The sequence below is a fragment of the Mesoplodon mirus genome (assembly GCF_964341445.2).
Source record: "Mesoplodon mirus genome assembly, chromosome: 8".
NCBI lineage: Eukaryota > Metazoa > Chordata > Mammalia > Artiodactyla > Ziphiidae > Mesoplodon > Mesoplodon mirus.
In genome coordinates, this window is record NC_138984.1 from 2,890,197 (window position 1) to 2,911,761 (window position 21,565).

The 21,565-nt window shown below is 48.5% G+C and overlaps 1 protein-coding gene across 6 annotated transcripts in view; it reads right to left on the reverse strand.

Moving 5' to 3' along the window:
* SCLY (selenocysteine lyase) overlaps positions 1–15,284 on the reverse strand; it is a 29,467-nt gene extending 14,183 nt beyond the window's left edge. Inside the window, exons 1-4 of one of the 6 annotated variants that reach the window (XM_082630086.1) lie at positions 15,005–15,284; positions 12,098–12,210; positions 5,790–5,890; positions 1,159–1,339 (exon numbers count right to left, since the gene is read on the reverse strand). In XM_082630086.1, coding sequence (XP_082486212.1) covers positions 1,159–1,339; positions 5,790–5,890; positions 12,098–12,210; positions 15,005–15,093 — 484 coding nt within the window. In that variant the 5' untranslated portion in view covers positions 15,094–15,284. Of the gene's footprint in view, positions 1–1,158; positions 1,340–5,789; positions 5,891–6,184; positions 6,283–12,097; positions 12,214–12,544; positions 12,773–15,004 lie in introns of those variants that run through there. The other 5 variants (XM_082630085.1, XM_082630087.1, XM_082630088.1 and 2 more) reach the window with 5 other exon arrangements.
* Positions 15,285–21,565: the final 6,281 nt, after the last annotated feature.

Sequence of the window (21,565 nt, forward strand, 5' to 3'; positions counted from 1 at the left end):
TAACAATGTATTAAGTTGCCCTTCCCTGTACCTGAGACACAGAAAAAAAGGCACCAGGGATTAAAAGCAAGGACAGTTTAAACAAGAAAGTTGGACCTGACTTTTTTTTAGATAGAGTGGTGCATAAAGAGAAAAACCTTTCCAGTGGTCAAAGGGGAAAAGTGGTAACAAGGCTCACAGTCAAACCCAGCAGTTCTGGCACACTCCTTTATCTTTTTTTTTTTTGCGGTACGCGGATGTCTCACTGTTGTGGCCTCTCCCGTTGCGGAGCACAGCCTCCGGACGCGCAGGCTCAGCGGTCATGGCTCACGAGCCCAGCCGCTCTGCGGCATGTGGGATCTTCCCGGACCAGGGCACGAACCCGTGTCCCCTGCATCGGCCGGCGGACTCTCAACCACTGCGCCACCAGGGAAGCCCTCCTTTATCTTTAAGATAAGAACACTCTCCCCTGCCTCCCCTTCAGGTTTCCAGGCAGATTAGGTAAGAAGGCAAATGCTTTGGAGAAAACCAGTCTTATTCCAAGGAGAGGTCAACCCTGGCAGTCCTGGGAAAAATGTCTCTTACATTTTCAAAAGTTAGTATCTATACCCTGTGTCTTGAGATGTCACATCACAGGAAATATGAAAGGACCAGAAGTAACCAGGGCCACTGCCACTGCTGGGCAGGCTCCACCTGCCCCTCAGACTGCCTGGCCAGGTGCACCTCCCAGTGGGGCCCCAGCACCCCCCCCCACCTCTGCTCTCCTCACCCCGGGAGGCCCTCACCTCCTCTCTACTGAGATAACAGGCTCCCAGCAGGGGTGCACCTATTCTTGTCTTTACCACCAGAAGTTGAGGTCCATTGGATCCTTTTTCTTTCTACCAGAGGGAGTGCAAGCCAACATTCAATCATTAAAATCAAACAATGAAAAGCACGGGTTAGCATTTATAGGCATGCTAGTAAATATGCACGTATATATCACGTACAAGAGTCTGACGTATCATGTGGTGATAAATGACCAGTTCCACGCACTGGTGACTGATTTCTCCCTCAAGGAAAATCTGGAAGGACAGGCCTTGTAACCTTCGCCCCTGGGCACAGCCAGGCAGCCCAAGCGCCAGAGGGTAAGTGATACACGGGGCACCCGGGTCGCCGGACCTCAGCCAGCTGCCCACTCACCGGCCACTTGTTCTTCCACCAGGTGCTCCAGGGGCAGGCGGATGGAGTCGTGTTCCACGGTGCAGGTGACGATGTGAGGCAGGGTCCCCTCCACTGGGCTGGGATGCTCGGCCGGGTCCCCCACTGCAGCATGGACTTTGTGGAAGTGTTTCACCACAGAATGGATGACTAAGTTATTTGACTGCAGACAGAGCAGAAAAATCATTGACGAAAACTATCCTAAGGGGAGACTTAGAGTAACAATCTCTCTCATTTGTAGTTTCCTTTGTAGCTAACATTTAAAAAGAAAACAACCAAACAAAAAAAATGGTCTCAAAGAAAATCAGCTCCTGAGCTGCACCTTCTGAAAGGCCTAACTACAAAGATTTGGGGGTTTTCAACTCTCAAAAATGACAGAATTCGTTTCCGGTGGATTACGCAGGCTTTTTGTTAAGCAACATTATGCATTTTAAAAATTTTCTAAATCTGTCAAAAAAGAGTATTTTGCCCAGGCACCCATCGCTGGTGGGAACGTGAACTGGCACAACCTCTGTTAAGGGCCATCTGGCATATCTATCAAACAGGCCCTCTGACCCAGGAAGTCTAGTTCTTGGACTTGATCCTACAGCTACACTTAAACAGAAGCAAAATGATGGATGTAAAAGGTTACTGGTTAAGTGTACAATGACGTAACAGCAAAACCTTAGGAAACCCTTCAACGTCTATCCATAAGGGGACTTGTTCAGTGGACGCCAAGTGGACACCAAGCAGATGTAAAAGCACAGAGGGAATGCCCTAAGGGCTGATGCCAGAGATCTCAGAGGAACTTGTTAAATGAAAAAAGGTAGCGAGCATTATATACAGCATCATACAATTTGTATAAAAAGGGCGAGATACATACACATTTGCTTATACATCCCCCAAATCCTTGAAGAGGTAAAAAGGGAAGGAGAAAAGAACATATAAATCTACACACCTAATCTGTTTCTAAGGCAAAGGCTATCTCTGCAGGACTCGACAGAAACTAACAATGCTGGTCTCCTGTAGGGAGAGGAAGTGGATAACTGAGGGGATGGGTGGGAGATTTTTGTTTTTAAGGACCTTTTCTCTTATTGCTAAATACAACATATACACAGAAAAGTGTATAAAATAGAAATTTAAGTTTCATGAGAAAGTATGACAGTGAAGGCCTGAGTAACCGTGACCTGGGTCAAGATGAAAACATGACCCACACCAGGGAACACCTCCCACCCGTCCTCAATCACTGCCCCACCCCCATGCCAGCTAACCTCCACCCTGATTTGCATGGTAATCGTTTCCTTGCTTTTCTTTATGCTTTTCCTTCCTAGGTAAAGATCCCTAAGTGATTTTGCTTATTTTGCCTCTTTTTGACCTTCAAATGAATGGAATTGGGCTGAATTAATTTTTTTCTCAACTGAAGATCCAACCTATTCACGTGTCTGAAGGCACTGCCCAGCGGGAAGGCGGTGGCTGCTGCTTGTCCTGTGCTGAGGAACCCACACAGGGTCAGCCGGTGCTCAGAGGACTTGAAAGGCACTGAGAGTCCAACAGGTGGCCCTGATGGAGGACAAGGCGGCCGACGGCAGGGCTCACCCAGGTCTGAGACACAGCAAACCAGATGATGGGGAGGAGACGGCCAGGATGGAAGGCTGCATGTGTTCCTCTGAAGGTGGATGGCCCTTGAAAGCCCCAGGTCAGCCCCTTGCAGAAAACACAGCGACTCCTGGTCCAGAAAGGAGGGCCTTCGGGGGCCGCACACCTCAGGTCAGAGCTGAGCCAACCCACCGTGAACGCGACAAAGGTGCCTGGGCCCCTCCCATGTGCCGGCTCCACCTGCAGGTACCAAAGGGCACAGGACTCCACGCTGAGCGCCCAGGTGGCACTGGGGGCACAGCAGCCTCTGTCGGAACCGGTCAGTCACAACTAAAAATGTACCACATGCCCCCAGGCACCCAGGCCCCTCAGCACCTGGCCCCAGGCAAGACCAGGACGGCCCACAGGGCAGCTGGGGCGGCCCCTTGCGGGGCACCAGAGTCTGGTCCTGGGGGGTGGTCGGTGCCCAGGGGCCTGGCAGCAGCTCCCCTCCCCTCTGGTCAGCTTGGCCCGGCCCGGCCCGGCTCAGCACAGCCTCTGGCTGACGCCCTCCGCTCCACACTCACCATCCCTCCGCGCGGCTGCAGGGGACTGTGTGGTACCCTTCCACCCGGGACTGCAGCAGAGGTGTGAATATTGGTCCGTGCTACTTGGAGGGACATCTGCGCTGTCCCCAGTCTCTGGCTGTCGTGAACGCTACCACTGACAGTCCTGCCTGCCCCTGCGGCCCACGTGCCCCGTTCTTCTATGGTACGTACCTGAGAGGAGCTGCTGGCTGATAGGGCGGCGTGGCCTCGACTTCACGAGGTGATGCCAACCCACCTTCCAGAACGGTTTCCAGTCTACACTCCTGCCAGCGCCGTGCGTGCTCGCTGCTGTGCATCCTTTGCTGATACTTCCTGCCGTTGGACTTCTTAATTGTTACCGTCCTGATGGGTGGGCAGAGGCGACCCATGTTGTTGTTTACCTTTGTATTCTGACCACGTAATGAGGCTGAGCACCTTCTCCCACGTAGAAACCACAGGGGTTTCTCTGTGAAGTGCATGTTCACTTTTCTCGCCCATTTTTCTACCATCTTCGCCCACTGTCAGGCTGGTCTTCTGATTTCCTCCAAGGTTCTCTGATGAACTACAAATTGTTTAGTGGTGGTGGTGGTGGGAGAATTCATCGACCTCTTCTTTTATGATTAAAGTTTTCTGTATTTTATCTAAGAAATCCACCTCTTCAACATCACAAAGGCCAGGCCTTGTCACGTGACAAGGACCCATCCAGGTATGGATGGCCGTTTTGGGCCTCGTGTCTCTCCTTGCCCCAAGACCGTCTGCCTTAATTAGTACAACAATTCACTGTGTTCTTAATCTTGAAGATTTGGCTATTCTTGGCATTGTGTATTTCCATATAAATTAGTTTGCGAGATTCCATCAAAGAAGAGTCAGAATTTTGACTGAAGTTGCTTTCAATCTACAGATCCATCTGGAAAGAGCTGACATACTTATCATACTGAGTCTTCCCATCTGTGAACATGGTATATGCTGCATTTATTTAGAACTTCTTTGAAAGCTCTCGGTCATGTTTCTATTCCTTTCCCAACGTGTGTGTGCAGATGTCTTACAAAAGCTTTTTTACTAGATTTATTTCCTAAGTATTTGATATTTTTTGGTGCTCTGGTAAATACCTGTTTGTTGCTGGTACATAAAAATACAGTTGATTTTTTTATCTAATAACTTTGCTGAATTTACTTACTAACTCTAATAATCTAGCTGCAGATTCTCTTGGTTTTTTATGTGGACAGTCACATCACCTGTGGATGACCTTCTTCTCCAATAAGGAAATGAGATGGTGAGAATTACTACTTGAGTAGACCTTGACATCATCACACTGTCACTGAGTATCTTCTATCAATTTAAAAAGAAGTACCTTTGAAATCGGGTCAAACCTCAAGCTCTTTTGTGTTTTTTTTTAATTGAAGTAGAGTTGATTTACAATGTGTTAGTTTCAGGTTACAGCAAAGTGATTCCATTATACATATGTTCTTTTTCAGATTCTCTTCCATTACAGATTATTACCAGATACTGAATATAGTTCCCTGTGCTATACAGTAGGTCCTTGTTGGTTGTTTATTTTATATAAAGTAGTGTGTATCTGTTAATCCCAAACTCCTAATTTATCTCTCCCCCATTTCCCCTTTGATAACCCTTAGTTTGTTTTCTGTGTCTGTGAGTCTATTTGTTTTGTAAATAAGTTCATTTAAATCATTTTTCAAGGTTCCACATATAAGTGATATCACATTATATTTGTCTTTCTCTGACTTACTTCACTCAGTATGATAATCTCTAGGTCCATCCATGTTGCTGCAAATGGCATTATTTCATTCTTTTTTTATGGCTGAGTAGTATTCCGTTGTGTATATGTGCCACATCTTGATCCATTCATCTGTCCATGGACATTCAGGTTGTTCCCATGTCTTGGTTATTGTAAATAGTGCTGCTATCAACATTGGGGTGCATGTATCTTTTCGAATTAGAGTTTTTGTCTTTTCCAGATATATGACCAGGAGTGGGATTGCTGGGTCATATGGCAGTTCTATTTTTAGTTTTTTAAGGAACCTCCGTACTGTTCTCCATGGTGGCTGCACCAATTTACATTCCTACCAACAATGTAGAAGGGTCCTCTCTTCTCCACACCCTCTCCACATTTATTATTTGTAGATGTTCTGATGATGGCCATTCTGACTGGAAACCTCACTCTTAACAAGGTAAGCAACTTAGTGGGATTCAAAGGAATGATTACAGGCCAAAATGAAGGGGAAACTCTCTTTATTGAAATAGCAATGCAAAGCAAATTAATTTATACGTTATGTAACAAATATCCTATCAGCCCCCTGGAATTCACTTATAGGATAAATGTTGGCTAATTATATCAAGGACAAAGTATTACTCTTTCTTCAAAAAACAATAATACCAAGAGGCAGTCACCTTCTACTTTTTTAAAAAAATAACTTACAGCTAAAAGAACATGAGACTGTTGAGACTGTTTACCTCTGTGCCCCCGGAAGTGAAGATCATGTCTTGAGGTCTCCCACCTATCATCTTGGCAAGGTTTTCCCGAGCTGCATTGATAATCTCCTTGGCCTTCCTACCTTGAGGGACCAAAGTGGAAATTCATTAACTTTGCTTCACCAAGTCCAATCAACACATGTTTAAAAGAACAACCAGACATGAAGGAGCGAGAGATCTGAGTGGGCAGTTCTAAGACAAAACGTGCTCCACCTACGTGAGCTACAACCAGAAATCACTCGGCCAAGGGGCAGCTGTAAGATGTGAGCAAATCAGTGAAAACTACTGAGATTTCAGTAACTTAGTAAGAGCCAGAAACAAATATGGGATGATGCCTGGGAACCCTAAAATTCCCTGAGACATGGTTTCCTTCTTACCGGATGCTACGGGAGAGGGGAAGCTGTGGCCATTTGCCTTGCTTCCCATCCGTCAGGACAGGAGAATGAAAGGATAGAATAATTTGCTTAAGATCACGCTGCAAAACAACAAAAATAAGCAAAAATAGAACTTGTGACTCCTCGACACAAAGCCCAATGCCATATGTCATACTGCCCGTCCCCTAGGTAACGAGAAAGGTCACCGCCTCAGGGACACGTTTGCTTTCAAACAGCTGCTAGGAGCCCAGCTACTCCCAGTTTCACTGGAGAGCAGGAAAACAGGAATCAAACTTCATGTGGCAGAGAAAGAAAGGCTCTGGGATGGGAATTCTGAAAATTTTGATGACCATTTTTAGTCTGTAGACCAGTAGACTCCAAACTTTGACTATTCGGTCCTATTTATAAAAAAAAATTTTTGAGCAGGTACCACTAAAATAAACATATAAATAATAAAACATATGTAAAGATAGAAATGTAAAACGATGTGGTAAAAATAAATATACAAAGTAATCCACACACTCCTTAAGACTACTGTGTAGGTTCTAATTACAAGCAATGAAGGTCTGGGGTGTCTAGGAAACCCAGTCCTTTCAGTCAGTGATACTTTAAAAGACTGCAGTAAACGTCAATCAGTTTGGCCAGGACCCCGGCCCGGTACACTGTTAGCTCCTCCTGAGTGCCGCTCAAAGCCCGTCCACCAGCTCACGGCCCACTCTTCTTCCAGGATTCTGCTGAGAAGCCCCCTCTGAGGGGCTGCTGGGCTGGTCCCACAGCGGCAGGTCCCTTGCCCATGCCCCACTGCCCTTCCCAGGACAATCGGGTGGCCCATGTGGCATGTAGCCCCCAGAGCCTGTTTCGATGTGCCTGTAGACCTTCATATAAGCATTTCACAGGGTTTTCTTTTTCCTTTTCAAAAATGGGTTTCATAATTTACAAATTGGTTTGCAAAAACTTCCCTTTCAGGGCTTCCCTGGTGGCGCAGTGATTGAGAGTCCACCTGCCGATACAGGGGACACAGGTTCGTGCCCCGGTCTGGGAAGATCCCATGTGCCGCGGAGTGGCTGGGCCCGTGAGCCATAGCCTCTGAGCCTGTGCGTCTGGATCCTGTGCTCCACAACGGGAGAGGCCACAACAGTGAGAGGCCTGCGTACTACAAAAACAAACAAACAAACAAACAAACAAACAAAAACCCCAAAACACCTTCCCTTTCCACTTATCGACAAGTCTTGGAGACCCTTCTACACAAGGATTCGGGGGGCTACCTCACCACCGTGATGTACCTATTGGAACAGCTAAAATGAAGAGATTGGTCAGTCCAAGTGGTCGGGAGGATGTGGAGAAAACGCAACTCTCATTCACATCAGTGGGAACAGAAACGGGTACAAGCACTTTGGAGAGAGCACAGCAGTTCCTTAGGAAGTCAAACTTACACCTCCCATCTGACCCCGCCGTTCTGCTCCTAGGTGTTTATGGCAAATAGTGTTTACCCAAGAAAAAAGAAGGTGATGTCCACAACTTGTACATCAACATATGCCCAAAATTCCAACCCAGACCTTGTTCTGGATGCCACTCACCCTACCTGGATGTCCAACAGGCATCTGAAACTACATACATTCAAAGCTGAACGTCCGGGGACTTCCCTGGTGGCGCAGTGGTTAAGAATCCGCCTGCCAAGGCAGGGGACACGGGTTCGAGCCCTGGTCCGGGAAGATCCCACATGCTGCAGAGCAACTAAGCCCGTGTGCCGCAACTACTGAGCCTGCGCTCTAGAGCCCGCGAGCCACAACTACTGAGCCCACGTGCCACAACTACTGAAGCCCACGCGCCTAGAGCCCGTGCTCTGCAACAAGAGAAGTCACCGCAATGAGAAGCCCGCGCACCGCAATGAAAAGTAGCCCCCGCTCGCCGCAACTAGAGAAAGCCCGTGCGCAGCAATGAAGACCCAATGCAGCCAAAAATAAATAAATAATAAATTTAAAAACAAAAACAAACAAACAAAAAAGCTGAATGCCTGCCTCCCTCCCCCCAAACTGGCTCCTTTCTCAAAGGCTCCCAGCCTTTCCTTTTTCAGTAAGTAAACGGCAACTCAATCCTTCCAGGGGACCAGGGTGAAAGCTCCTGTCTTTCTCCTACCCCATCACCCAACCCATTATCAAATCCTGTAGGAACTGCCGTCAAAAATATCCAGAATCCAACCCCACCTCCCCCTGCCCCAGCCACCAGCTGAGTCAAGGCCACTGCTGTGATATTCCCCTGGCATGACCCCAACTCCACGGACCCCACTGTGGTCCATTCTCCACAAAGCGGCCAAAGTAATACCTTGAAAACCCAACAATTCTTTGTGCTCTGTGCTTTTCCCTCACCGGGAACAATGCTCAGCACACAGTAGGTACTCAACCAATATTGGTTAAATCACCTGTGTTCAAAGTGTGGTCTGGGGAACTCTGGGGGTCCACAAAGTCAAAGCTATTTTCATAATAATACTGAGACATCATTTGCCTTTTTTTCACTCATTTTCTCACAGGTATGTAAGGAAGCCCTCCAGAGGCTACGTGATGTGAATATTGCAATGGACTGGATACAGAGCCAGGTATGGGACCCAAACATCTTCTGTTTATCCAGACCTTGAAGATTTTCAAACATGTACAACAGTGCCATTCTTCTCACTAAATTTGTTCTGTTTTGGAAAAGATAGTTTCTTTTTCATAAAAAAAAAGTTAACACGTAATGGATTTATTATTGTTACTTTTAATGAATAGATACGTATCTAAAGTTTTTTAGTGTTAAGTTCTGATATGGCAAATATCTACAGACAAAGCGTGCATAAGCAGAGGCTCTTTGGGGTCCTTAATACGTTTTCAGAGTGTGGGGTCTCGTGAGTGACCTCAGTTATGTCACCCCTCTGCTCAGGCCCTCCAGACGCACTCCACCCCAGGCCCACGAGAGCCGGCTCTCACCTCACAGTGGCCTCCACAGCCCAGCGTGGCACTGCCCCCAAACCCCTTGGTCCCCCGAAGCCCCTGCTGTCACCCACAACCCTCTGCCTGCAGTGCCTCCCCAGGTGTCCCCTCCTCATGTCTGCAAACGTATGTCATCCGAGATTAGGATCATCCTCTGCAAAGCGGGACCCCTCCCCCAGAACTGTCTGCCCTTTATCCGGCTTCACTGCTCCCCACAGGGCTTTGTCCACCTCACACACTTACATCTGTTAACTGCCCGCTGCCCCCTCCCAAGAGCAGGACCTTTGTCTGTTGGCTGCTCCACCCACCAGACACAGAGTAAGCGCCCTCCAGGCAAGCTGAGTGGACGGCTCACAGGGGAGGACTGGAGCCCTTGAAGGTGAGCCCCAGACCCTCCCTCCTGAGGGAGGGCTGCCCTTGAGTGCGTCAGAAGACACCTGGGGAAAAGGCCCTAGGGAATCCCTGACTGCAGCAGGAGGGGTGATGGTGGGAAAACCCCAGAATCCAGGGCTAGGAGAGCTGGGTTCCATCTGGGGACCAGCCCGAGATGCTGCAGGCCGCTGGCCCACTCTGAGAGAGGACGCCCTCAGCTGTGAACCTGAGCTCTGATCCCCACCCACCATGCAGGTTCTCACTAATAAGAGAAGTGGGTGCATGCGAGAGCACCATCAACCTAACTCACTGTGCACACAGTGACCCTCCCCGCACTTCCACAGCCAGAGGCACCCACAAGCGCTGGGGGGTGAGCCAGGGAACGTCATAGCACAGCGTGTGTGCTGCCGTGTCAGCTAAGAAACAGAGTTTTGAAGAGACAGAAGCTTGGCTTTAGTAAAGTTTTCTTCTCATTACCCTAGGCATGCTGATTGTAGAAGAATTAAATACCATGATACAAAAAGAAAATACTCAAAACCTCCTGCAATCCCGCTACTCCAAGATAACTGCGGCAGGAGTATCCGGTGGGCGTCCCATCTGCGCTGGGGCTGCCCTTGCTGCCACTCTCCCTCCCTCTACCACAGAGCCATTTTCAGCTGGAACACATCTTAATTAAGGCCACATTTAAATGAAGAAAGTCTTAGATGAGTTAAGAATTTAGACCCCATTTCCCAACTTCCACTGCAACTGAAATGCCAACGCGTGGCCATGGGACCAACCTCTGGCAATGGGTTACAGGCCAGAGTGGTACTTGCAACTTCCAGAAGTGTCTCTGAAGGACTCAGGCAGCCCTTTCTCCTCCTCTTTCTCTCCGTCCCACAGGTCGGACTGCTTACATGATGGCTTGAACTGCAGGAGCCATCTTGACCCCAAGGGGCAGGTGCATGTTAAAGATGGAAAAAGTTTTAAGATAGAAGGAGCTGGGTCTCTGGTAGTGGCTGAGCAGCCACATGGGCTCTGGATTGTGAAAGAAATAAATTTCAAGCTGTTTAATCTACAGTTATTTGGGAGTTTCTGTCTCTCACAGCAAAACAATACATTTTCCATACTTGCTCTACATAATTTTTTCTTGGGTGGTGGGCAGGGCAAATCAATCACACTGCACATTTATAACGTGCATTTTCCACTTGGGCCAAATGCCGCAACTCTCCTCCTAGGTCATCAATATAGTCCACACCATTGCTTTAAGGGGGACCAGAACTCACGCCAGGGCTTCTGCATACTTTATGTGATCCATCCTTGACTGATGGACACTGAGTTTATAAGCAAGGTAGTAAAAAACATCTTGGGTTTCTAAACTCTTCCCATACTGCCTTAATATCTGCCTTAAAACAGATTACCCTCCAAGGAATTATTATCATTATTAAATCATAATATTGTGAAAATAATTAAACCATTCTATCATACGGTGATTTTTTCTTTCTTTCCTTTTTTTTTTTCTTTTCCATTTCTACCTGAGTGTCAACAGAGAATTACTGCAATGCATTTTTAGTTATGGTTCTTAATTTGTGGAAACAAAGGCTGTCAAGGCAACATGCAGTCCACAGACAAGGTTCATCAGGTCTAGAAGGGCTATTTCTCCCTGAGGGTTATTCCTAAATTTCTTCATGATAAATGCTTTTTATTAGCACTTAACTGTTCTCTGGATTCTCCAGTTTTATGCGTCAGAAACTTCAGTTTCACTACAGGAAAGATTAGCTACAAGGCAACGTCCAGATTAGCCAGAACATATGTATAAGATAAACCAACAACAAAGTTAATGAATGACTAGTATCTGATTTTGCAAAAGCTTTTAGTTATCAAGTTGTGAAGCTTTCAATAAGCAAACTGACATGAAAACCCACAAAAGCCTATAAATTTGTACACAGGTATTGCTAAATCCTAGGGCGTGGTAGTAGTCTGAAAGTTATTTTAGTTCATCGTGATCCACAGTTAAGACAGTTTATCTTCACTATCCCTGATAAAGCATTAAATAAGACACAGCTTCAGCTCACTGTCTGAAAGACACAACGTGACTCTGCCATGTAACTCCTGATTTGAAGCAAATTCTTTTCCAAGACCCCCAATTTAATGCTCTACATTAAAACAAGAATAAACGAGAAACATAGAAGAATATTTATAATTAAAGAATTTGAAAGTCATTTTTATTTTTAAAAAAAGGAGACCAGGATTCTATGTGATCCTGATGTTGCAAAAGATCTATTTTGTAAATTTTGTAATGGTTGACTGAGACAGATACGTGACAGGGTTTTAATAGGCACTGTCACTACAAACAACTCTTAATAAGACAGCTTTTTCATCTGGGAAAGGAGGACAGGAGAGTATGTTAAAGATGAAAGATTATGGCATCAACAAGACTCAAATTTGGGCTTCTCAGGAAAAAACTACCCAAAATCACAGCTAAAGATTTGCCGTGAACAGAAAATCTATCCAAAACCGAGTCATACCACGTGGTACACAATTTCTCTAAGAGTACCTCTGCCCCCCACGTCTCTGATCTGTGTGTGTCTTCCAGAATTACCTGCCGGGTAAGGGCTGCTGGGATTTCCCCAGGCTTCCTGCATGGCTTCAGTCATGGCCTGGATGACTTCTGGCTCCAGGGGGGTGGTTGCATTATAGTCCATATACACTTTCCTGCTGGAGAGAAAATAAAGACGTGCCTATTAGGGAAAAGAAGGTGAAATCTGGAAACACAGCTGCACCCTATCATATCAACAGGAGCAAATAATGTCAAGGTTAGGGTGCTTCTCTGCATTTACATGTGCCGGATTCTACAAGCTGTGCTCAGAAGTCTCCACATCTTCATTATTTATGGAAAATGTATACGTGTTTTCCAACCATCTATCAATAGTATTTGCTAGTTTCCTTTATCACTGTTAGGAAATTGTCCCTTTGGACTTTCAAAACTTTCAAAACTTCTTTCCACCGCTTGGTAGGAGGGGTGGCCCGCTGGGCCTCGGCTACCTACCTGACTCCGGCCTTCCTCCTGAAGGAAGCAGGGGAACCTTGCAGTCCCAGGGAGCCACACATTCCCCAGGGCTTTTCCCCTGGTTTTTCAACTTCACCACTTCACCAGTAGTTTTCCTTTGTTTCCCTGCAGTGCCTGCGATGGCTGTGAGGCTCGGGTGATCTAGGCGACCACTGCTCCCCCTCTCCCCACTCTGCTTCCCCTGAGCTGCAGTCTCCTCTGCGGGGTGGGGGGCATGTGCAGGCTTGCTTCTCCTCCCTTTGCACTCTCCGTTTTCTTCGCCTAGAATGACCACACCGACACACCCCCCCTTACTTTTTAGGTCTTTGCTCCAACTTGACCTTCTTGTGAGGCAAACTGGGCTCTAAATAAAATTGCAGCCACCCATGCCCTCCTCCCCAGGGCTGTGCCCCCTGGCACCCCGTTTCTCCAAGGCACCCCATCATCTAACACACTAGACTTGTCCCTTGTTTATTCTCTATATCAACAGAAAGTAACAGAACAGCAGCTCCACAAGCCCCCGTTTTCCTCCCAGCTCTGTCGCCAACACTGAGGACAACGGCTGGCACAGCGTAGGGGCTCGGTTTACAAGATGACAAATGTCACAGCAAGTGCACAGCCCCTGAAAGACCCCTAAGTGAAATTTATCCGTATATCTTTTTACCAGTATCAAAAACTTTCAGAAACTTTCGTGAATATGTAATAGTAGGCAATCCTGCCAGATACCATTAATTATTTCACCTGACTTTAAAGTCAGCAATAGCATTTAAACCAATCCACATGAAAATTCAAGCACAATTTCCAATGGTGGCTGTTAAAACGCAGGTTCTTTAACCCATGGAGTGTTTTTCTTTTGGTCGCGCCTTGCAGCATGTGGGATCTTAGTTCCCCGACCAGGGATCAAACCCGTGGCCCCTGCAATGTAAGTGAGGCCTCTTAACCACTGGACCACCAGGGAAGCTCCCCCATGGAGTGTTTTAATGCAGCATCTTGTCTCTAAGATGCCCAAGCACAAGGCTTTGGGGCTTGGGAAGTCTGAGCAGCCATCCTTGGCCACCCGGGTATTAGGAATCCCTGGGTCCTGTTGAGTCTTAAACCTGCACGTGCCCCTAACTCTGCTCTCACTTCCAATGATAAGTATTCCAAAATGACTCAAACTACTAGTGACCACAGCTCTTCCCTCTCCTGCTTGGCCAAGCTCATTCAAAGCCTGAACTTCAGAACACTTCGGAGATCCCTCCGCCCCATCATTTGTTACTTCTGTAAGTATTCCACGGAAAGCTTAACTTCATTAAGGTCGTAACCAAAATGAAAAAGGCATCACGAATCTCTTCTCCACTCAGTACATTCTCCCCGCTCCCTTTTCTCAGTTCCAAGCAAATGAGACCTAACGAAAGACGTGGCAGATTTAGGCCTGGACCCACATTTTAAAGACACACACCCGCTCCTCATACTCAGGTAGAGAGGATTACCCTTCCTACCCAGAAAGTATTTAACAAATTCCTGGATTGAGGGTGAAGACTCACAAACAAACAAACAAAGATGCATTCCCCCCCCCCCCACCTAGGGGAAGGTCCCAGCAGGCTGGAACAGCTCTGTGGGCTGGAGTGGCCCCCTGTCTTCACCCCCACTCTGCCAGGTGCTCAGGCCAGCAGCCTCGGGGCATCCTTCTTAACCCCATCTCCCCCCTACTCGGAGGACGCATCAGCAAGTGCGGGTTTATTCTCAGTACAAACCCTCCTCCCGCCACCCCTGCCACCACTGCGGTCCACACCGCCTCTCCCTCCTCGATTAGGACAAAAGATTCCCAACTGGCTTCCCTGCTACCTGCAACCCCTACTCCCTACAAAGCAGCCAGAAGGATTCCTTTAAAATATAAAGTAGTAATTTGTAATATAATTAAATGACGTCACTCCCCTCTCAAACCTCCAGGACACCCCAAGTCCTTCCTGGGCTCTGCGGCTCTGCTCGCGGACAGTGGCCCCAAGCCCCTCCGCTCCGCAGTTTTCGCTGCCCTGGACGCCGAGGGCTCGTTCCTGCCCTCGGGTCCTTTGCTGCGGTTTCCTCTTCCCCGCGCGCTCGCTCCCAGAACTTGTGCGGCTCACTCCTGGATGTCACTCAGGTTTTAGCCCAAGCGTCACCTTCCCGGAGCCCTTTGCAGGCCACGCCTCGCATCCGCTCGTCCTCCCAGCGCTCATCCCTGCTTTAGGCCTCCCGCGCGGACAGCCGGGCGGCGCTGCATCCCCGCGCGGACCCTCATGCCCGCGAGAGACCGGCCAGCTGGCGGCCCCTCTCCGGGAAGGACCCCTCCCCTGGAAAGTGACCACCATCTGACCGCCCCCTCCCTCAGGGAGTGACCACCGGCCGGCCGCCACCCTCAGACCTCGCCACGCGGCGCCTGGAGGGCTTCCTGGAGGAGGGCGCCGACGGCTTCCCCTGCCTTCCGCTCAAGGAGCGCACCTCTCCGGCGGGCTCTTTTCTGCTCGGCTGCCAGGCTGACTCGCCGCTCGCCCCCGCGCGTCCCTGTTCCGCGGCCCGGCCGCCTCCATCCCAACACCTCCCAGCCCGGCCGCCCCGGGCTCGGCCCCAACCCGCAGAGCATGCAGCTGCCAGGAGCGCCACCGGGAGGAGGCGGGGCCACGAGGGCCGGGCCGAGTCCGGATTGGCTGAGGTGCGCCCTCCCAGCCAATCCTCGCGCTTCAGTGGCGTTCCGCCGGGAGGCGGGGCCCCGGCAGCGTGCGGTCAGGGGGCGGGGCTGCAGGCGCGTCACAGGGGGCGTGGTCCCGGCGGCGGAGCGCGGATGGAAGTTCTGTGCGCGGGCCCTGGGCGGTGAGCGGGTAGGCGGCACCGGGAGCGAGGGCGGCGGGGGCCCGGGGGCGGCCGGGGAGCGAGGGGTCAGCGTGCTTCCGCCCGGCTGGAGCGGGAGCCCCGGTCCTCCGAGGCCGGCGGGCCACGCCCTACGTCACCGCTGTCCCGGGGGGCTCCACCATGATCCGACCCTCTGCTTGGGTGACTTCGGGTGAAATTAGGGCTCATTTCCTGCGGGTGGATCTGAGGGGTCTGGAGTGGAGGCTGTTACAGGAGCCAAGGCAAGACACGAGGAACACCAGGCCCGGGCGCAAAACGCAGGAAAGATGGATCCGGGACAGATTTAGGGAACGGGGTCTGCTGAATGTGGGGCACGCGGGAGGGTGAGGGAGGAGGATGTTAGTCCCTTTACCCGGACAGGAAGGAGCCCCGGGGCGGGGAAGGTGATGGGCTGAGTTTCCGACCTGTTGCTTTGTCTGAGAGGCAGCCAAATGGACATGTCTAGCATTCGTGTATCCTGCCAACCATAACACAAGTCAGTTGCGAAAGCGGTGAGAGAGGGCAAAGATCCAGATGCTTGAATTCTAATGAAGCCACCCCCCGTCTCGCCCTTTTGACAAAATAACAATTTCTAAGTTTAATTGAGCCCTGAGCATGTGTCAGGCACTGTTCCAAGCGCCTTTCCTGTATTCACTAGTTTCCTCTTGATAACACCCTTATCAAGTGGGTGCCTTTATCCCCACTTTATGTATGAGGAAAGTCAGGTACAGAAAAGGTCAGCATCTTGCCCAACTTTACACGGGGAGTAATGGAGCCAGAATTTGAATGCAGGAATGCTTTGTCAAGAAATTGAATTTTGGGGCTTCCCTGGTGGCGCAGTGGTTGAGAGTTCGCCTGCTAATGCAGGGGACACGGGTTCGTGCCCCGGTCCGGGAAGATCCCACATGCCGCGGAGCGGCTGGGCTCGTGACCCATGGTCACTGAGCCTGCGCGTCTGGAGCCTGTGCTCCACAGTGGGAGAGGCCACAGCAGAGAGAGGCCCGCGTACCGCAAAAAAAAAAAAAAAAAATTGAATTTTAATTGGATGTTTGTAGACTTGCTCAATTTAATCTCCTGTTGGGGTCCAGAAGAAGTTGTTTTTTTCCAGCTCTTCAAGTTTCCATATTTCTGGACTCTTTATTTTCTTTCATTCTTGCTTGCAAACCGAGCTCATTTCTTGCCAAATGCGGCCAGGAGCAAAGGACACACCAACATTTAAGAAGCAAATAGAGGGCTTCCCTGGTGGCCCAATGGTTAAGAATCCGCTTGCCAATGCAGGGGACACGGGTTCGAGCCCTGGTCCAGGAAGATGCCACATGCCGCGGAGCAACTAAGCACATGCGCCACAACTACTGAGCCTGTGCTCTAGAGCCCACAAGCCACAACTCCTGAAGCCTGGGCGCTTAGAACTGTGCTCTGCAACAAGAGAAGCCACCACAATGAGAAGCCCTCGCACCGCAAGGAAGAGTAGCTCCTGCTCGCTGCAACTAGAGAAAGCCCACGTGCAGCAACGAAGACCCAGCACAGCCAAAATAAATTAATTTTTAAAAATACCTTTTTGAATTAAAATAATAATAATAAAAAAGAAGCAAATAGATATACAGAAGCTCAAGGCCAGTCAAAAGAGGAGGAAAGGAAAGGGAATGAAGGAAGTGTCAAAATACAGAAGGTAGTGTAAGTGCAGCTGAGAGGAAATCTGAAGTGTCTGCTGATACTCAGTAGTGAATCAGGAGACACTGATGGTTTCAGCGAGAGGAATTTCAGTAGAGCAGTGGTCGGGCAGGGGTGATTCAGAGCTGAGGAAAGAACAGGACAAGAAAGAGTGGAGAAGGCAGTCAGCTCATCAAAAGGTGGAGGAAGGAGGTAAAAGGGGTACAAGATGAAGGGGAAATGCTTTAGAGGCTGAGCATGTTTATAGCTGACGGGAGGTAGCTAACAAGGAAGCTGAAGATAAAAGAGAAAGAAGAGGTAAAGTCCTGGAGGCAGTGAGCGGGCACGAGGTCAAGAGCAAAGGTGGGGGGCATGTTTCATTCTCTAAGTCTATATGGAAGGCCATAAGGGTGGGAGCTGGAGGGGCCCAGGGACCACTGACAAGGGGGTTGATTCATCTCCAGCCCCCCTTGGACCAGTTAGGCAGCGGTTAGAGGGTTTGTGTTTCCAGGTGGATATAGTGAGTGTAGTGGTGAAGTCAGAGACAAGACAGCGCCCCATGTGGCTGGCGATACCCACACACAGAGGACCAGTGGCCTCTTCTCCACTCTTCCTACAAGCGGTAGCAGCCACCACGATTCCAAGTGGGCTGGTCAGACAGATGCAACAGGTGCCCTAACAGGGTGTCTTAACTATGAAATCAGTGCCCAATACAGACAAACATTTGAGGAATGCCATCTCCATGGACATGAGGTAGTAACTGCACCAAACAGCGCTCACACCTAAGGGAAAAAAGGCATATACAGCACTCAGTGTCTTCAGTACAGGAAAGGTCTACAAGGAGAGAAGGGCATACAGCACTCAGTGTCTTCAGTACAGGAAAGGTCTACGAGGAGAAAAAGGCATACAGCACTCAGTGTCTTCAGTACAGGAAAGGTCTACGAGGAGAAAAAGGCATACAGCACTCAGTGTCTTCAGTACAGGAAAGGTCTACGAGGAGAAAAAGGCATACAGCACTCAGTGTCTTCAGTACAGGAAAGGTCTACGAGGAGAAAAAGGCATACAGCACTCAGTGTCTTCAGTACAGGAAAGGTCTACGAGGAGAAAAAGGCATACAGCACTCAGTGTCTTCAGTACAGGAAAGGTCTACGAGGAGAAAAAGGCATACAGCACTCAGTGTCTTCAGTACAGGAAAGGTCTACGAGGAGAAAAAGGCATACAGCACTCAGTGTCTTCAGTACAGGAAAGGTCTACGAGGAGAAAAAGGCATACAGCACTCAGTGTCTTCAGTACAGGAAAGGTCTACGAGGAGAAAAAGGCATACAGCACTCAGTGTCTTCAGTACAGGAAAGGTCTACGAGGAGAAAAAGGCATACAGCACTCAGTGTCTTCAGTACAGGAAAGGTCTACGAGGAGAAAAAGGCATACAGCACTCAGTGTCTTCAGTACAGGAAAGGTCTACGAGGAGAAAAAGGCATACAGCACTCAGTGTCTTCAGTACAGGAAAGGTCTACGAGGAGAAAAAGGCATACAGCACTCAGTGTCTTCAGTACAGGAAAGGTCTACGAGGAGAAAAAGGCATACAGCACTCAGTGTCTTCAGTACAGGAAAGGTCTACGAGGAGAAAAAGGCATACAGCACTCAGTGTCTTCAGTACAGGAAAGGTCTACGAGGAGAAAAAGGCATACAGCACTCAGTGTCTTCAGTACAGGAAAGGTCTACGAGGAGAAAAAGGCATACAGCACTCAGTGTCTTCAGTACAGGAAAGGTCTACGAGGAGAAAAAGGCATACAGCACTCAGTGTCTTCAGTACAGGAAAGGTCTACGAGGAGAAAAAGGCATACAGCACTCAGTGTCTTCAGTACAGGAAAGGTCTACAAGGAGAGAAGGGCGTATATCTTATTTTTTAAAAAGGCAGTCATAAAACAGGAACAAACAACAATTAAAAAAACATATCGGGGCCTTCCCTGGTGCTGCAGTGGTTGAGAGTCCACCTGCCGATGCAGGGGACACGGGTTCATGCCCCGGTCCGGGAGGATCCCACATGCCGCGGAGCGGCTGGGCCCGTGAGCCATGGCCGCTGAGCCTGCGCGTCCGGAGCCTGTGCTCCGCAACGGGAGAGGCCACAACAGTGAGAGGCTCGCGTACCTCAAAAGAAAAAACAAAAACATATCGGGACTTCCCTGGCAGCCGGGTGGTGAAGACTCTGCGCTCCCACTGCAGGGGGCGCAGGTTCAACCCCTGGTTGGGGAACTAAGATCCCGCATGCTGAGTGGTGAGGCAAAAAACAAAAACAAAAACAAAAACAAACCCCATATCTGACAGAAACTATAATAATCGAGGTTTAGGGCTTCCCTGGTGGCACAGTGGTTAAGAATCCTCCTGCCAATGCAGGGGACACAGTTTCAAGCCCTGGTCTGGGAAGATGCCACATACTGTGGAGCAACTAAGCCCGTGCGCCACAACTACTGAGCCTGCGCTCTAGAGCCCGTGAGCCACAACTACTGAACCCACATGCCACAACTACTGAAGCCCTCGCACCTAGAGCCCATGCTCCACAACAAGAGAAGCCACTGCCATGAGAAGCCCACACACTGCAATGAAGAGCAGCCCCCTCGCCGCAACCAGAGAAAGCCCATGCGCAGCAACAAAGACCCAGTGCAGCCCAAAATAAATAAATACATAAATAAATAAATAAAATATAATTGAGGTTTAAAAACAATAGAGTTGCCAGGGATTGGGGGGAAGGGAAGGATGGATAGGTAGAGCACAGGATTTTTAGGGCAGTGAAACCATTTTGAATGATACCATAATAGACAGATGTAATTATACAGTTGTGAAAACTCATGTACAACGCCAAGAGTGAACCCCAATGTAACATGTGGGGGACAATGATGTGTCCATGTAGGTTCATTCGTTGTAACAAATGTTACCTTTGTGGGATCTCGGTAGTAGACGAGGTTAGACATATAGGGACAGGGTTATACGGGAACTCTGTCCTGCTCAGTTTTCCTGGGAACCTAAAACTGCTCTGAAAAATAAAGTCTGTTTTTAAAAAATCAATAGAGGGACTTCCTTGGTGGTCCAGTGGTAAAGAATCCACCTTCCAATTCAGGGGATGCGGGTTCAACCCCTGGTTGGGGAATTAAGATCCCATGTGCTGCGGGGCAACTTAGCCTACACGCCACAACTACTGAGCCCACACGCCTCAATGAGAGAGCCCGCATGCCACACACGGAGTCCACACGCTCTGGAGCCTGCACACCACGACTAAAGAAGAGAAAACCCGCACACCACAACTAGAGAAGCCCACACGTCACAATGGAGGATCCCACATGCTGCAACAAAGACCCAGCGCAGCCAAATACATAAATATTTTTTTAAATCCATAGATGGGCTGAATAGAATAGGCATAAAAAGTGAATTAATGCACTAAATGCCCGAGCATAGGAATTCTCTCAGATTATTGCTCAAAAGCATAAAGAGATGAAAAATATGAAAGAAAAGAAACATCCATCTAATAGTGATTCTCAACTGGGAGTGACTTTCCCACCAGGGGACATTTGACAATGTGTAGAGACAATGTTAGCCGTTGTAACTGAGGGTCGGTGCTTCTGGGATCTAGTGAGTGGAGGCCATATATGCTGCCAACCACCCTACAATGCACTGGATAGCCCAACGGGGGCCAAATCTGGCCCCAAACGTCAATAGTGCTGTGGCTGACAAACCCTGATGTGGTTCCATATTCCCACTTGGCATCACGTCCTTCTGCCTGAGGACTTTGTTCAGTTTCTAGCAGTGATAGTCTGCTGGTACGACTCTCAGCTTTTGTACGTATGAGAAAAATCTTTACTTTGCCTTCATCTTTGATATCTTCCCTAGGTATAGAATTCCAGCTTGAGCTTTTTCTTTCAATAAAGATTTTTCTCCAGTTTTCTTGCTCGCATTGTTTCCAACAAGAAATGTGCGATCACCCTTTAAAAATTATGTGTCTTTATTCCTTGACTGCTTTTAATATTTTTGCTGTCACTGATTTTAAGCAACTTAGAATGTGATTTGATGTAACTTTCTTCATGTTATTGTGCTTTGAAGCTGGTATCCGTGGGTTTGTAGTGTTTATCAAGTTGGAAATTTGTCAGTAATTATATCTTCAAATAGTTTTCTCTCTCCCCTGCTCCTTTGAGAAACTCTAATTACAAGTTGATTGGGCTGTATGACGTTTTCCCACAGCTCACTGAAGTTCTGAGGGTTGTTTTCTTCCTAGATCCCACCCCGTTTTTCATTTTGTTTTTATAATTGCTGTATCTTCAAGTTCATGAATCTTTTCATCAATATGTAATCTGTTGTTAAACCCATCCATCCAGTGTACTCTTCATCACACATTTGTGTTTTTCTTCAGGAGGCTTATTTTGTGTCTTATATTTTCCATCTCTTAACATGAATAATCTTTTCTCTATTATGGAACTGTTTTAATGCTCTGGTCCCTAACATATTTGTCATTTCTGGGTCTGTTCTGACTGATTT